The sequence below is a fragment of the Lampetra fluviatilis genome, unplaced genomic scaffold, assembly GCF_964198595.1.
Source record: "Lampetra fluviatilis unplaced genomic scaffold, kcLamFluv1.1 SCAFFOLD_168, whole genome shotgun sequence".
Taxonomy (NCBI): Eukaryota; Metazoa; Chordata; class Hyperoartia; order Petromyzontiformes; family Petromyzontidae; genus Lampetra; species Lampetra fluviatilis.
The window spans coordinates 58,370-72,223 of record NW_027621712.1 but is presented as its reverse complement, the minus strand read 5'-3'; the positions used below and the strand labels follow the sequence as shown (position 1 = coordinate 72,223).

Below are 13,854 nucleotides of genomic sequence, written 5' to 3'. Positions count from 1 at the left end.
TGAGTGTGTGTGTATGAGTGTGTATGTATGAGTGTGTGTGTATGAGTGTGTGTGTGTGTGTATGAGTGTGTGTGTATGAGTGTGTGTGTATGTATGAGTGTGTGTGTATGAGTGTGTGTGTATGAGTGTGTATGTGTATGTATGAGTGTGTGTGTGTGTGTGTATGAGTGTGTGTGTATGAGTGTGTGTGTATGAGTATGTGTGTATAAGTGTGTGTGTGTGTGTAAGAGTATGTGTGTATGTATGAGTGTGTGTATGTGTATGAGTGTGTGTGTATGAGTGTGTGTGTATGAGTGTGTGTGTGTATGTGTGTGTGTATGAGTGTGTATGTATGAGTGTGTGTGTATGAGTGTGTGTGTATGAGTGTGTGTGTGTATGTGTGTGTGTATGAGTGTGTATGTATGAGTGTGTGTGTATGTGGGGAGCGGTAGTGTAGCGGTTAGCGCGCTGCGCTATGAACCTGGCGACCCGAGTTCGATTCCCGCTCACGGCTAACACCAGTGACGATTATCTGAACCGGTCCTGGGCCTCCCCTAGGTCGACTCAGCCTTAAATGAGTACCTGGTGCGGTGTGTAAACATCGCCACTGGGGAGACAAAGGCGGTCGGGCGTGGTGCTGGCCACCCACCCCCTCGTGTACCGTTCCGGCCTTCATAGGTGCTCGCTAACAGCACTTGCCCCTACAGTCTGTTAAGGCTATACGGGGGATCTTTGTGCATGAGTGTGTGTGCATGAGTGTGTGTGCATGAGTGTGTGTGCATGTGTGTATGAGTGAGTGTGTGTGTGTGCATGAGTGTGTGTGCATGAGTGTATATGAGTATGTGTGTATGAGTGTGTGTGTGTAATAAATGATGTTGACGACACACAGCTTGGTCTCCGTTTCGCTTTTATTCTTTGTTATGCCGCTCACACTCCTCCGATCCCTCTTGCGCGCCCTTCCCGTCAGCCCCACTACTTCCCGCTCCCGCACACCGCTGGCTGACTGTGTGCTTGGAGTTGTCTCCAGCCACGTAGCTGATGGCGCAGGAGACGTCCCACAACCCAACGTGGTCCCCACTCTGTGACGACCGCCAAGTGACCTCGAGCCTCCCCCTGATATCCTCCTTACACGTCATCCTGACTCCACCTACCGCCACGCCCTTTCAGAACCTTCTAGATTACGCCCCCCCCCGGCTCCGCCCCTAGGCTCCGCCCCTGATCTTCCGGGCATCCGATTGGCCCAGAGCTGAGCGGAGCACCGGGTGGCTAAAGCACAGCAAGTTGGCACGGTAGGGGGCACAGGTGGTGCATCAGCCAGTCATCTCGGTCATCTCGGTCAGTCGCCCTCCAACGAAATCGGAGGGCGGAGGAGCGACGCTCACAACAACGAGCGGAACGCCGGGTGGCTAAAGCACAGCAAGTTGGCACGGTAGGGGGCACAGGTGGTGCATCAGCCAGTCATCTCGGTCATCTCGGTCAGTCGCCCTCCAACGAAATCGGAGGGCGGAGGAGCGACGCTCACAACAACGAGCGGAGCGCCGGGTGGCTAAAGCACAGCAAGTTGGCACAGTAGGGGGCACGGGTGGTGCATCAGCCAGTCATCTCGGTCATCTCGGTCAGTCGACCCGTGGCACCTGCTGGGTCTGCCCCGTGACCTCCTGCCAGCGGGCGTTCGACACTTCACGTGGTAGCCTCAAGGTGCACATGGCCTGGCACAAGCGTCGTGGTGACGTCACTGCTGTCTTTTCTTGGATTTTATGTTTGCACTTAGTCACATATTCACTTTAGGATGTTTTTTGTTCATGTTTTTGTTTGTTGCGGTTGCACCCGATTTCAAGAGCCGAATGGTTCACAGGGCTGCACCTAATACATGAACTTGAACTTGAACCGCCACTTAGTGGCGAATGGCGGTTGTTGTTGTTGTATGTGTGTGTGAGTGTGTGTGTATGAGTGTGTGTGTGTGTATGAGTGTGTGTGTATATGAATGTGTGTATGTATGAGTGTGTGTGTGTATGTATGAGTGTGTGTATGTATGTATGAGTGTGTGTGTATATGAATGTGTGTGTGAGTGTGTGTGTGTGAGTGTGTGTATGAGTGTGTATGAGTGTGTGTGTATGAGTGAGTGTGTGTATGAGTGAGTGTGTGTATGAGTGTGTGTGTGTATGAGTGTGTGTGTGTATGAGTGTGTGTATGTATGAGTGTGTGTGTGTATGTATGAGTATGTGTGTGTATGTATGAGTGTGTGTGTATATGAATGTGTGTGTGAGTGTGTGTGTATGAGTGTGTGTATGAGTGTGTATGAGTGTGTGTGTATGAGTGAGCGTGTGTATGAGTGAGTGTGTGTATGAGTGTGTGTGTGTATGAGTGTGTGTGTGTATGAGTGTGTGTGTATGAGTGAGTGAGTGTGTGTATGAGTGTGTGTGTGTGTGTATGAGTGTGTGTATGTATGAGTTAGAGTGTTTGAGTGTGTGTGTGTATGAGTTAGAGTGTATGAGTGTGTGTGTGTGTATGTATGAGTGTGTGTGTGTATGAGTGTGTGTGTGTGTGTGCATGAGTTAGAGTGTATGAGTGTGTGTGTGTGTATGAGTTAGAGTGTATGAGTGTGTGTGTGTATGTATGAGTGTGTGTGTGTATCAGTGTGTGTGTATGTATGAGTGTGTGTGTGCATGAGTGTGAGTGTACGAGTGTGTGTGTGTGTGTGTATGTATGAGTGTGTGTGTGTGTATGAGTTAGAGTGTATGAGTGTGTGTGTGTATGTATGAGTGTGTGTGTGTATCAGTGTGTGTGTATGTATGAGTGTGTGTGTGCATGAGTGTGAGTGTACGAGTGTGTGTGTGTGTGTGTATGTATGAGTGTGTGTGTGTGTATGAGTTAGAGTGTATGACAGAGGTGTGGACTCGAGTCATGTGACTTGGACTCGAGTCAGACTCGAGTCATGAATTTGATGACTTGCGACTCGACTTGGACTTGCATAACAATGACTTTGTCCCACCTATGGTGTATGAGTGTGTGTGTGTATGAGTTAGAGTGTACGAGTGTGTGTGTGTGTGTATGTATGAGTGTGTGTGTGTGTATGAGTTAGAGTGTATGAGTGTGTGCGTGTGTGTATGCATGAGTTAGAGTGTATGAGTGTGTGTGTGTATGAGTGTGTGTGTGTGTGTATGCATGAGTTAGAGTGTACGAGTGTGTGTGTGTGTATGAGTGTGTGTGTTCATATGCGGCTGAGTATGTCCCTGTATGGCTGGGTATGTGTGAAAGTGTGAGTGCGTGTGGGTGAGTGAGAGTGTATGAGTGTGTGTGTATGTATGTATGAGTGATCGTGTATGAGTGTGTATGTATGTGTGTGCATGAGTGTGTGTATGAGTGTGTGTATGTATGTATGAGTGATCGTGTATGAGTGTGTATGTATGTGTGTGTGTCTGTGTTCATATGCGACTATGTTCCTGCATGTGCGAATGTGTGGTTACGAGTTAGTTGGGTCACGAAGCCCGCATGCCCTTCCACCGCAAGCCGAGAGGACGTTTGTTTGGCAGCACAGAGAGCGGGTGAAATGGGCACGACACGGGCTGGGGAAGAGATGGAGCTGATGGGTGAGTGGGTGGGGTGAGTGGGTGGTGAGTTGGTGGGTGGTTGAGTGGGTGGGTGGGTGGTTGAGTGGGTGGGTGGGTGAGTGGGTGGGTGAGTGGGTTGTTGGCACGGGCTAGAGAAGTGATGGATGAGTGGGTGGGTGAGTGGGTGGTAAGTTGGTGGGTGAGTGGGTGGGTAGGTGGTTGAGTGGGTGTGTGAGTGGGTGGGTGAGTGATTGGGTGGGTGGGGTGAGTGGGTGGTGAGTTGGTGGGTGGGTGAGTGGGTGGGTGGGTGGTTGAGTGGGTGGGTGGGTGGGTGGTTGAGTGAGTGAGTGAGTGGGTGGGTGGGTGAGTGGGTGGGTCGGGGGGTGAATGGTCTGGTCTGTCCCGTGACCTCCTCATGCACCTAGCCTGGCACAGCAGTCAACCCATGGCACCTGCAGGGTCTGTCCCGTGACCTCCTCCTCCTGCACCTAGCCTGGCACAGCAGTCAACCCGTGGCACCTGCAGGGTCTGTCCCGTGACCTCCTCCTGCACCTAGCCTGGCACAGCAGTCAACCCATGGCACCTGCAGGGTCTGTCCCGTGACCTCCTCCTCCTGCACCTAGCCTGGCACAGCAGCCAACCCATGGCACCTGCTGGGTCTGTCCCGTGACCTCCTCCTGCACCTAGCCTGGCACAGCAGCCAACCCATGGCACCTGCAGGGTCTGTCCCGTGACCCCCTCCTGTCAGCAGCGAGCCTTGATTGGTGGGTTTTGGTGTGTTTATATGTGAGTGTGAGTATGTGAGTGTGAGTATGTGAGTGTGTGTGAGTGTGAGAATATGAGTGTGTGTGAGTGTGTGTATGCGAGTGTGTGTGTTTATATGTGAATGTGTGTTTATTTGAGTGTGTTTGTGTGAGTGTGTGTGAGTGTGTGTGTGATTGTGTGAGTGTCAGTGTGTATGTGTGTGTGTGTTTACATGTGAGTGTGTGTGAGTGTGTGTGTGTGTATATGTGAGTGTGTGTGTATGTGTGAGTGTATGTGTGTATGTGTGAGTGTGTTTGTGTGTGTGTGTTTACATGTGAGTGTGTGTGAGTGTTTATGTGTGAGTGTGTGTGTTTATGTGAGTGTTTGGGAGTGTGTGTGTGTGAGTGTGTGTGTATGTGAGTGTGTGTATGTGTGAGTGCGTGTGAGTGTGTGTGTGTGAAAGTGTGTGTATGTGTGAGTGTGTACGTGTGAGTGTGTGTGAGTGTGTATGTGTGAGTGTGCGTGTTTATGTGAGTGTGTGTGTGTTTATGTGTGAGTGTGTGTGAGTGTGTATGTGAATGTGTGAGTGTGTGTGAGTGTGTGTGTATGTGTGAGTGTGTTTATTTGAGTGTGTGTGAGTGTGTTTATGTGTGAGTGTGTGTGTATGTGTGTATGTGTGTATGTGTGAGTGTGTGTGTTTATTTGAGTGTGTGTGAGTGTATGTGAGTGTGTGTTTATTTGAGTGTGTGTGAGTGTGTATGTGTGTGTGTGTTTATTTGAGTGTGTGTGTATGTGTGTATGTGTGAGTGTGTTTATTTGAGTGTGTGTGAATGTGTGTGAGTGTGTATGTGTGTGTGCATGTTTGTGTGTGAGTGTGTATGTATGAGTGTGTTTATTTGAGTGCGTGTGAGTGTGTATGTGTGCATGTTTGTGTTTATGTGTGAGTGTGTGTGTGAGTGTGTTTATTTGAGTGTGTGTGAGTGTGTATGTGTGTGTGTTTATTTGAGTGTGTGTGAGTGTGTATGTGTGTGTTTATTTGAGTGTGTGTGAGTGTGTATGTGTGAGTGTATGTGAGTGTGTGTGTATGTGTGAGTGTGTTTATTTGAGTGTGTGTGAATGTGTGTGAGTGTGTATGTGTGTGTTTATTTCAGTGTGTGTGAGTGTGTATGTGTGAGTGTATGTGTGTGTGTATGTGTGAGTGTGTTTATTTGAGTGTGTGTGAATGTGTGTGAGTGTGTATGTGTGTGTTTATGTGTGGGTGTGTGAGTGTGTATGTGTGAGTGTATGTGTGTGTGTATGTGTGAGTGTGTTTATTTGAGTGTGTGTGAATGTGTGTGAGTGTGTATGTGTGTGTGTATGTGTGAGTGTGTTTATTTGAGTGTGTGTGAATGTGTGTGAGTGTGTATGTGTGTGTTTATTTGAGTGTGTGTGAGTGTGTATGTGTGAGTGTATGTGAGTGTGTGTGTATGTGTGAGTGTGTTTATTTGAGTGTGTGTGAATGTGTGTGAGTGTGTGTGTGCATGTTTGTGTGTGAGTGTGTATGTGTGAGTGTATGTGAGTGTGTGTGAGTGTGTATGTGTGAGTGTATGTGAGTGTGTGTGTATGTGTGAGTGTGTTTATTTGAGTGTGTGTGAATGTGTGTGAGTGTGTATGTGTGTGTGTATGTGTGAGTGTGTTTATTTGAGTGTGTGTGAATGTGTGTGAGTGTGTATGTGTGTGTGTATGTGTGAGTGTGTTTATTTGAGTGTGTGTGAATGTGTGTGAGTGTGTATGTGTGTGTGTATGTGTGAGTGTGTTTATTTGAGTGTGTGTGAATGTGTGTGAGTGTGTGTGTGTGCATGTTTGTGTGTGGGTGTGTGTGCATGTTTGTGTGTGAGTTGCTTATTTATAAATAGGATTTTCGGGATATTTCTCCTGCAGAGGTTCCTGCCCTCAGAACCGTGGGTGTACTGCGTGCCTTGGGTCGCGTCTATTGAACCAACAACATCATCAGCAGCAGCATCATCATCAGCATCATCCGCATCAACAGGTTCAGCAGCAGCAGCAGCATCATCAGCATCATCAGCATCAGCATCAACAGCATCATCATCAGCATCAACAGAAGCAGCAGCATCATCATCAGCATCATCATCAGCATCATCAGCATCAACAGCAGCATCATCATCATCAGCATCAACAGCAGCATCAGCAGCATCATCATCATCAACAACAGCAGCAGCATCATCATCATCAGCAACATCAGCAGCAGCAGCATAAGCAGCATCATCGTCAACAGCAGCATCATCATCAGCATCATCATCAGCAGCAGCTTCAGCTGCAGCAACAGGAGTTACAGTATGTATGCTATGACATTAACACTAATAGCATCATCATCATCAGCATCATCAGCAGCATCATCATCAGCAGCATCATCAGGAACTGTGTTCAGAATTAGACTCACAAAGACACCCACAGACTCACCACACAGAGACCCACAGACTCACCACACAGAGACCCACAGACTCATCACACAGAGACCCACAGACTCATCACACAGAGACCCACAGACTCACCACACAGAGACCCACAGACTCACCACTCAGAGACCCATAGACTCACCACTCAGAGACCCATAGACTCACCACACAGAGACCCACAGACTCACCACACAGAGACCCACAGACTCATCACACAGAGACCCACAGACTCATCACACAGAGACCCACAGACTCACCACACAGAGACCCACAGACTCACCACACAGAGACCCATAGACTCACCACACAGAGACCCACAGACTCACCACACAGAGACCCATAGACTCACCACTCAGAGACCCATAGACTCACCACACAGAGACCCACAGACTCACCACACAGAGACCCACAGACTCACCACACAGAGACCCATAGACTCACCACTCAGAGACCCATAGACTCACCACTCAGAGACCCATATACTCACCACACAGAGACCCACAGACTCACCACACAGAGACCCATAGACTCGCCACTCAGAGACCCATAGACTCACCACTCAGAGACCCATAGACTCACCACACAGAGACCCACAGACTCACCACTCAGAGACCCACAGACTCACCACACAGAGACCCACAGACTCATCACACAGAGACCCACAGACTCACCACTCAGAGACCCATAGACTCACCACACAGAGACCCATAGACTCACCACTCAGAGACCCATAGACTCACCACACAGAGACCCACAGACTCACCACACAGAGACCCACAGACTCACCACTCAGAGACCCATAGACTCACCACACAGAGACCCACAGACTCACCACACAGAGACCCACAGACTCACCACTCAGAGACACATACCTGAGCATTGGGTTGGGTCTATGTGTGAATGTTGAAATTTTTTGCACAGGACGTAGCCAACCCTGCGAATGTGTGGGTCTCCATGGGTCTCTATGGGTCTGGGTCTCTGTAGGTCTTCATGGGTCTATGTGTGTCTATGGGTCTGGGTGTCTGTGGGTCTCTGTGTATGTGTGTCTGTATGTACGTAGCCGACTCGTAGTTTCATCGTCTTGGTTCTTTCGGTAAAGTCACGAAATAATAAAATAATAGAAATAAAACATAATAAAATAATTCTCACGACGTTTCGGCCACAACGCAAGCAGCCGTCCTCAGGTGAAGAACAGGTCTGTCGGAAATAAAACATAATAAAATAATTCTCACGACGTTTCGGCCACAACGCAAGCAGCCGTCCTCAGGTGAAGAACAGGTCTGTCGGAAAGACAGCTTCTGAATGCTTTCCGACAGACTTGTTCTTCACCTGAGGACGGCTGCTTGTGTTGTGGCCGAAACGTCGTGAGAATTATTTTATTATGTTTTATTTTTATTATTTTATTATTTCCCTTCTACGTGACTTTACCGAAAGAACCAAGAAGATGAATCCCTGCAGTCACGAAAGCTTTAAATCAAAATTTAACCCGCAGTTTGTCAATTTAGACGCTACGGTACAGGACACGCTACCAGTCCTCCTCCTCATCTGTGGCAGCAGCGGTTCCGGCAGCTTCCCGATGGCCTACTCGATGATGCCCCGAGAGATCTTCAACTTCCAGGGCGGCAGGGTGACCATCACCGAGTGCATGGATGACCTGGGCATCGCCGCCGTCGTCTGGGACAGCGTGAGTCGACCCGCGGCACGTGCCGTGCCTTCGAACCCATCGGCAGCACACACAACCGCCGTTCGTCTATGGTACGGTTGTGGCCAGAGAGGGTGGTGTGCGTGGGTTCCGGGAGCATCGTATAGAACAATGGGTTCGATGTGTAATGTGAGGATATATCCGGGTTGCTGATGGACCACACCTCGTTACGATGATTGGCTCTGCCGGTCCTGGCCCATAGCCAATGGGGAGGGGGGGGAGCCTAGGGGCGTGGCCCTGACGTAATGGGAAGGTGACATTTGTAAGTAGAGGATTGGTTCTGCTGGCTCTAGCCACAGCCAATGGGGGGACGAGTCAGGGGCGTGGTCCCGGGAGCGTACGATGAAGTCTAGAAGATTCCATAGAGGCTAACCAGGATTGGTGGAAAGGTACCACGTGACCCGGGTATTAAAAGGGGTGGAGACGAACAACACGTGGTCAGATCTGGAACGAACGGAGGGTGAGGCCACGCTGGAGCGGGCTCCAGGCTGCCACGTGTCCGCGCGTGTCTGTCTGTCTCTCTCTCTCCCTCTCACGCTGTCTGTCAGCAGCGTGAAGGAGTAAGACGGGAGTGTTGTGAACGAAAGACAAATAAAGACCGGATTCCAGAAGTCGCTTCCACGACTTTTATTACAGATGTATAGCTGCTGTAGGTTTTTGGTGTGGCTCCCTCTGATGGTTGAGAGGAGAAGCGACGCGTTCTGTAGTCCCATCGGTAGCGCACGCAGCCGCAGGTCGTCCACGGTGTGGCCGGGTCTGATAGGTGTGGCCGGGGGCGTGGTGTGCGTGGCTTTGGGAGCATGGTATAGACTAGAAGAGGGGTAGAGGAGGTTTAACCGCTGCAGATCTGTGGTGTGGCTGACTCTGATGGTTGTGCTCGGTTGGGTGTGAGAGGAGATGTGGTGCGTTCTGTAGACCCATTGGTAGCACACGCAGCCGCAGATCGTCCACGGTGTGGCCGGGTCTGATAGGTGTGGCCGGGGGTGTGGTGTGCGTGGCTTTGGGAGTATGTATAGACTAGAAGAGGGGTAGAAGAGGTTTAACCGCTGAAGATCTGTGGTGTGGCTGACTCTGATGGTTGTGCTCGGTTGGGTGTGAGAGATGATGTGGTGCATTCTGTAGACCCATTGGTAGCACACGCAGCCGCAGATCGTCCACGGTGTGGCCGGGTCTGATAGGTGTGGCCGGGGGCGTGGTGTGCGTGGGTTTGGAAGCATGGTATAGACTAGAAGAGGGGTAGAGGAGGTTTAACCGCTACAGATCTGTGGTGTGGCTGACTCTGATGGTTGTGCTCGGTTGGGTGTGAGAGATGATGTGGTGCGTTCTGTAGACCCATTGGTAGCACACGCAGCCGCAGATCGTCCACTGTGTGGCCGGGTATGATAGGTGTGGCCGGGGGCGTGGTGTGCGTGGCTTTGGGAGTATGTATAGACTAGAAGAGGGGTAGAGGAGGTTTAACTGTTGCAGATCTGTGGTGTGGCTGACTCTGATGGTTGTGCTCGGTTGGGTGTGAGAGATGATGTGGTGCGTTCTGTAGACCCATTGGTAGCACACGCAGCCGCAGATCGTCCACTGTGTGGCCGGGTATGATAGGTGTGGCTGGGGGTGTGGTGTGCGTGGCTTTGGGAGTATGTATAGACTAGAAGAGGGGTAGAGGAGGTTTAACCGCTACAGATCTGTGGTGTGGCTGACTCTGATGGTTGTGCTCGGTTGGGTGTGAGAGGAGATGTGGTGCGTTCTGTAGACCCATTGGTAGCACACGCAGCCGCAGATCGTCCACTGTGTGGCCGGGTATGATAGGTGTGGCTGGGGGTGTGGTGTGCGTGGCTTTGGGAGTATGTATAGACTAGAAGAGGGGTAGAGGAGGTTTAACCGCTGCAGATCTGTGGTGTGGCTGACTCTGATGGTTGTGCTCAGTTGGGTGTGAGAGGAGATGTGGTGCGTTCTGTAGACCCATTGGTAGCACACACATAGCCGCCGTTTGTCGATGGTATGGCTGTCTCTGATGGTTGTGGCCGGGGGGTCGTGGAGTGCGTGAGTCTGGAGCATTGTATTGTCTAGAGCAGGGGTGGGGAACCTTTTTTCTTCCAAGGGCCATTTGGATATTTATATAAAATCATTCGCGGGCCATGCAAAATTATCAACTTAAAAATTAGCCTTGTTATATTTCGTCAGACATTTAAATACCTCACCCCTAATGCGATGGCTGGAATTGCTTCTCTTTGGTGAGGCGTGTGATGATGTTATCTGGCATTGATGATGTTGCCGCTACTCGCAATTGCTTTTCCAGGTTTGCTCCTAGATTTATTGAGTTTCGAGTCCAGCCTGCGGTTGCTTTGGCAGGACCACACCAAATGATTTTGCGGGCCTTATACAGCACGTGGGCCAGACATTCACCACCCCTGGTCTAGAGGGCGGTAGAGGATGTATAACCGCTGTAGGTCTCCGTGGCGTGGTTATCTCTGACGGTTGGTGGGGCTGATGTCCGATCTCCGATGTCTGTGACTGGGGGTGTGTGTGGGTTTGATGTATAGCTGTTGTAGATATTTGGTGCGGTTGTTTCTGATGGTTGTGTGGTTGGGTGTGTGTGTGTGTGAGAGGATATCTGGTGCCTTTTGTCGACCCATCGGGAGAACACACAACTGCTATTCTGGCAAATCGCCCGATGATGCTGGATGTAATTACCAGCGAAACGTCGTACTCAGATTGTAAATGTTGTGGATTCACTCTTCAACAAACCGGTGGGCTGAACTAGTAACTATTTGGCGTTTTGTTTACGTGACAAATCCATTACTGATTGGCCGTGTCGAGTGGGGGAAGGTTTTCGACACACTTACACTTACGCGATCTAACCCAAAGACCATTATTATGAATAATATTGGTCGCGAAAGCCTACGTGCTAAACACAACTGCTATTCATCTAAGGTGGGGCTGGTGTCTGATTTATGATGACTGTGGCTGGGCCGGGTGTGTGAGTGGGTCTGGATCATCGTGTAGTCTATAAGGGCTTGAGATCTTTGGTGTGGTTTTCTCCGATGGGTGGGGGGGTTGGTGTCTGATCTCCGGTGTCTCTGTCATGACGTGTACATGGGTCAGGAGCATGTTGTAGTCCAGAAGGTAGTCGAGGACATATAACTGCTGTAGGTCTGTGGTGTGGCTTAATCTCATGGTTTTCCGCTGATTGAGCGATGCGGTGCGTTCTGTAGGCTTTCGCGACCAATATTATTCATCGGTAGAGCACGCAACTGACGTTCGCCTGGGGTGAGGCTGGTGTCTGATCTCTGACGGCTACGGCCGGGCGTGTGTGGGTCCGGGAGCATCCTTTCGTCTAGAAGGGATGATAACATACAACTGTGGCACTGTGGTTGTCTGCGATGGTTGGTCGGGCTGGTGTCTGATCTCCGATGGCCGTGTGTGTGCGTGTGGTTGGTGCACCGCAGGGCGTGCGTCTGGCGCGCTTCCTGGAGGCCAACCAGCGGCGCTACCCACTGACGGGACGCTCCGTGCTGGAGCTGGGGGCTGGAACTGGGCTCGTGTCCATCGTGTGCAGCTTCTTGGGTACCGCTCCGAGTGTCCGGCAACTCACCCGCCCACTCCACTCCGGCTAAAAACTACACTTGACTTGAAGAGTTTCGTGACTGCAGGCGTCCAAACGTTTGCCTTTAGAGGCTGACTCATTTGCCTGATGACGACCAATTGTGTTGTGCCTTCTCTTCCCTCTCCTCACCTCCCTCCCTCACTTCCTCACCTCCCCTCACCTCACCTCCCTCCCACACCTCTGTCCGCCATCTTCCTCGCTCCCTCACCTCCCTCCCCTCACCTCCCTCCCTCCCTCCCTCCCCTCACCTCACCTCACCTCCCTCCCCTCACCTCCCTCCCTCCCTCCCCTTACCTCACCTCCCTCACCTCCCCACCCTCCCCTACCTCACCTCCCCTCCCTCCGTCACTCACTCCCTACCTTCTCTTTCCTCTCCTCACCTCCCTCACTCCCCACTTCCCCACCCCCACACCCTAACCCCACAACCTCCACCGACAGGCGCTCGCGTGACCGCGACGGACGTCAAGGAGGTGCTGGCCTCCCTCTCGACGAACATCACCAACAACACGCGGAGCGGCGCCGGCCGCCCCGAGGTGCGCGAGCTCTCCTGGGGCCGCGGCCTCTCGGCCTTCGACGCCGCGGCCTACGACTACGTCGTGGCCAGCGACCTCGTCTACAGGGAGGCCTCGCTGGGGCCGCTCGCCCTGACGCTGCGTCACTTCCTGGACGCCACCGGAGGCGCCACGGCGTTGTTCGCGCTCAAGTTGCGCTTCGGCTTCTGCGGCGAATTTGTGCGCAGCCTCCGCCGGACGTTCCGCGTCCGCACCCTCGCCGAGTGGCCCGAGGACGAGACGCTCATCCTCGAGCTGAGGGCTCGCGGGGGCGGCGGCGCCGTTGAGGGGGAGGAGGGGGAGGAGGAGGAAGAGGAGGAGGAGGAGGAGTGGGAGGAGGAGGAGCAAGGGGAGGTGGAAGAGGTAGAGGAGGAGGTGGAGGAGGTGGAAGAAGTGGAGGAAGTGGAGGAAGTGGAAGAGGAGGAGGTGGAGGAGGTGGAGGAGGAGGAGGCACGGGAGGAGGAAGTGGAGGAGGAGGAAGAGGAGCAGGAGAAGGTGGAGCAAGGGGAGGTGGAGGAGGTGGAGGAGGAGGTGGAGGAGGTGGAAGAAGTGGAGGAAGTGGAGGAAGTGGAGGAGGTGGAGGAGAAGGTGGAGGAGGTGGAGGAGGAGGTGGAGGAGGAGGTGGTGGAGCAAGGGGAGGTGGAGGAGGTGGAGGAGGAGGTGGAGGAGGTGGAGGAGGAGGTGGAGGAGGTGGATGAGGTGGTGGAAAGGGAGCAGGAAGAGGAGGTGGAGGTGGATTCTGGAGGAGGAGGAGGAGGTGGTGGATGCGATGACGATGACGAAGACGACGATGATGACGACGATGAAGAAGTAGGAACAAACGCGGAAGAGCGAAGAAGGAGGAGGAGGAGGCAGGAAGGCCGAGGGCAAACGGGGGAAGATCGGCCCGCGGGTCTCCCCGGGGGTCGGGAGGAGGTGGTGGCGGCGGCGGCGGCGACATCGACCGACGGTTGTAGTAACAGCGTTGTCGAAGGTGGCGGTGATGAGGGTGATGGGAAATATGGCGGTGGTGATGGCGATGATGATGGTGGAGATGATGGTGGCGGCGATGACGGCGATGATGATGATGGTGGCGATGACCGCGATGTTCTCGTTCGGAACCCTACACCATACAAATGCTATTGGCTCTTCCCCTTACGTTGCCCCTAGACTTCCGAACCTTAGTCCACAACAGAGGACAGTTTGGGGTTTGACCCCGTGGGCATGAATGTTGTTGTGTCGTTAAACCCGCCACCAAACCACGACGCAGCCAATTAGTAAGGACGCCTAACCC

At 52.1% G+C, this 13,854-nt stretch overlaps 1 protein-coding gene across 1 annotated transcript; it reads left to right on the top strand.

The window, feature by feature from the left end:
• Positions 1-8,306: 8,306 nt before the first annotated feature.
• LOC144955600 (putative methyltransferase-like protein 21E) lies at positions 8,307-13,851 on the top strand. Its single transcript, XM_078885772.1, has 4 exons — positions 8,307-8,414; positions 11,873-11,990; positions 12,469-12,863; positions 13,831-13,851. Exons 1-4 carry the CDS (start codon positions 8,307-8,309, stop codon positions 13,849-13,851), a joined length of 642 nt encoding a protein of 213 aa, XP_078741898.1.
• The last annotated feature ends 3 nt before the right edge of the window (positions 13,852-13,854 follow it).